General features: G+C 31.5%; 1 protein-coding gene across 1 annotated transcript; it reads right to left on the reverse strand.

The window, feature by feature from the left end:
- Positions 1–477: 477 nt before the first annotated feature.
- LOC110184003 (uncharacterized) lies at positions 478–1,101 on the reverse strand. Its single transcript, XM_020952361.2, has 2 exons — positions 796–1,101; positions 478–730 (listed from the first exon to the last, which is right to left on the reverse strand). Exons 1-2 carry the CDS (start codon positions 869–871, stop codon positions 540–542), a joined length of 267 nt encoding a protein of 88 aa, XP_020808020.1. The 5' UTR covers positions 872–1,101; the 3' UTR covers positions 478–539.
- Between the last annotated feature and the right edge of the window lie 915 nt (positions 1,102–2,016).

Below are 2,016 nucleotides of genomic sequence, written 5' to 3' on the forward strand. Positions count from 1 at the left end.
CGAATGCCCAGGTGGAATTTTCCTCACAGTTTAATTTGATATCGTCACGCCTACATAATGCTTAAAATATATTTATTATTTTCTAAGAAAATATGCTGAAAGTTCAACAGTTTCATTTACTCTCTTGGATGGAATCAGCCGAGGAATTATGAATTAGCAGGCAAATTATAAGCAAAACAATAGATTGATTTGAGATATGCATTTTACTAAGTCAAGTGCTTAAATGACTTTTGCAGATCGTATAAATTCATTAAACAGTTAAATAAGTGTAAAATTTTAAATTTCACAGAAATATACATTCCATTGCTAGTCCATACGACTACAAAAATACCCAGTCATTCAATAAAAATATATTATACATCTGTTTTGTTATTTAACATATAAAGTTAGTTAAATAGAAATCTGTTCAGAGTTATAGTTTACTCGAGGTCTGGAAATTAGGTCATAAAGCGAATAAAAACTTAAACAAAGTGAAAGTACTTCTGGTTTTTTAAAGCAAGCATGCAGTAATATTAATTTATTTTTAGTTCAATTTCTATTTAATTTCCTTTGGGTCTTCGTAGATATTCCAAAGAATTAAGACAAAAGTCCTTGCAACCCTTTTCTCCATCAAAGAATCCGCATGGCTCTTTATTCATTGGCACAAGATAACATGTATTATTCCGCTCATCAAAGCCCCAAGTATTGTTTTGATAACAAGTTATTGAGCCGCCAGTTCGCTTACAAATTGCTTTATAAATGAAATATATATTTAATTATTACCATTATTATTTTCAAGTAGGATAAATTACTTACTGCTGTACACTGGACTTTGGTAATAGGCAAGACAAACCGATAAACTATATACGGCTATGAGGATTGGTAACTTCATGATGACCACCAAGACAAATGGAAATACAAAATAATTTGAAGGTAATAAAACGTGTTAGATTAAATTTTGTACAATTTAAATGTCATAAAAGAAACGAAATTAATTTTTCAAGCGAAACTTAGTTTTCTTAGACTCTTATTCCTTTCTTTTTTCAGCATTTGTTTATAACACTGGCTGCATTCAGAGAGCAACTTTTATAGATTTATTTTGACGAGTGGCTGTTTTAGAAATGAACAGTAGCAGAACAATAGCAATTGGCAATAGAGTGTATAGAGTATAGATTTAAGCTTTTTAAAGGTGAAAAATGAGAAATTCACCTTCGCAGGCTTTTCCAAACTAATGTGAACAAAGCCACTAAGTCTATGAATTGTCTCTGTGATAAGTGAGAATATACATATCTTTATGCCCAAAAACAATTCATATTTCTCGAATCATTGCAAGCACAACAAAAGCAATGTAATCTTATTGCCGACACGCGAAATTCGAAAAATGTAAAAATGCGAGAAGAGGCGACGAAATAAATAAATAAAAACTCAACGCGCAAATGCCGCAAGTGCTTTCATAAATTTTAAGCGATTTTATAATGGTCGCTATGTACATCTAGTTGTCGCTTTGTGTTCACTCTTCTGGCTCCCTGAGTTTTAATAACATTTTATATAACGTCGAGTCACGATTTTTCAATTATGCCAGACAGTATGAATTGTGTGACGAAAACTCATAACTTTTCCCCAAGTAATGAGAAATCATTTTTAGAATGAAATTATAATTGTCAGGGATGAAATTATCTTTATAGTTTATTAAAAAAGACAAATGTTACTGTAATAAGTATAAAACCATTAACCCGAATGTAAACAAATCGCTTAATTGACTTAATTCATTGGCTATATTATTTTGGGACAGTCTCTATTCGAGCAAATAAACTGTCAGGCCCAAATCACATTCAAAGCACATCAAACTAACCTTTTACAGATCGGTAACAATTTTCCTCCTTGTTAATCTTCATTAATCAAAAGCATACACGCTCACAAAACTATAAACACACATCTTGAATGGGCTATTAAAATGAACTTTTAGGGCTTAGCCAGGATAATGGGTAGAAGGATGGCGGGGAAAAACTAAAACACGACATAATTATGCAAGAGACA

This window comes from Drosophila serrata, unplaced genomic scaffold (assembly GCF_035046125.1).
Source record: "Drosophila serrata isolate PLE 108 unplaced genomic scaffold, ASM3504612v1 contig_240, whole genome shotgun sequence".
NCBI classification, from domain to species: Eukaryota; Metazoa; Arthropoda; class Insecta; order Diptera; family Drosophilidae; genus Drosophila; species Drosophila serrata.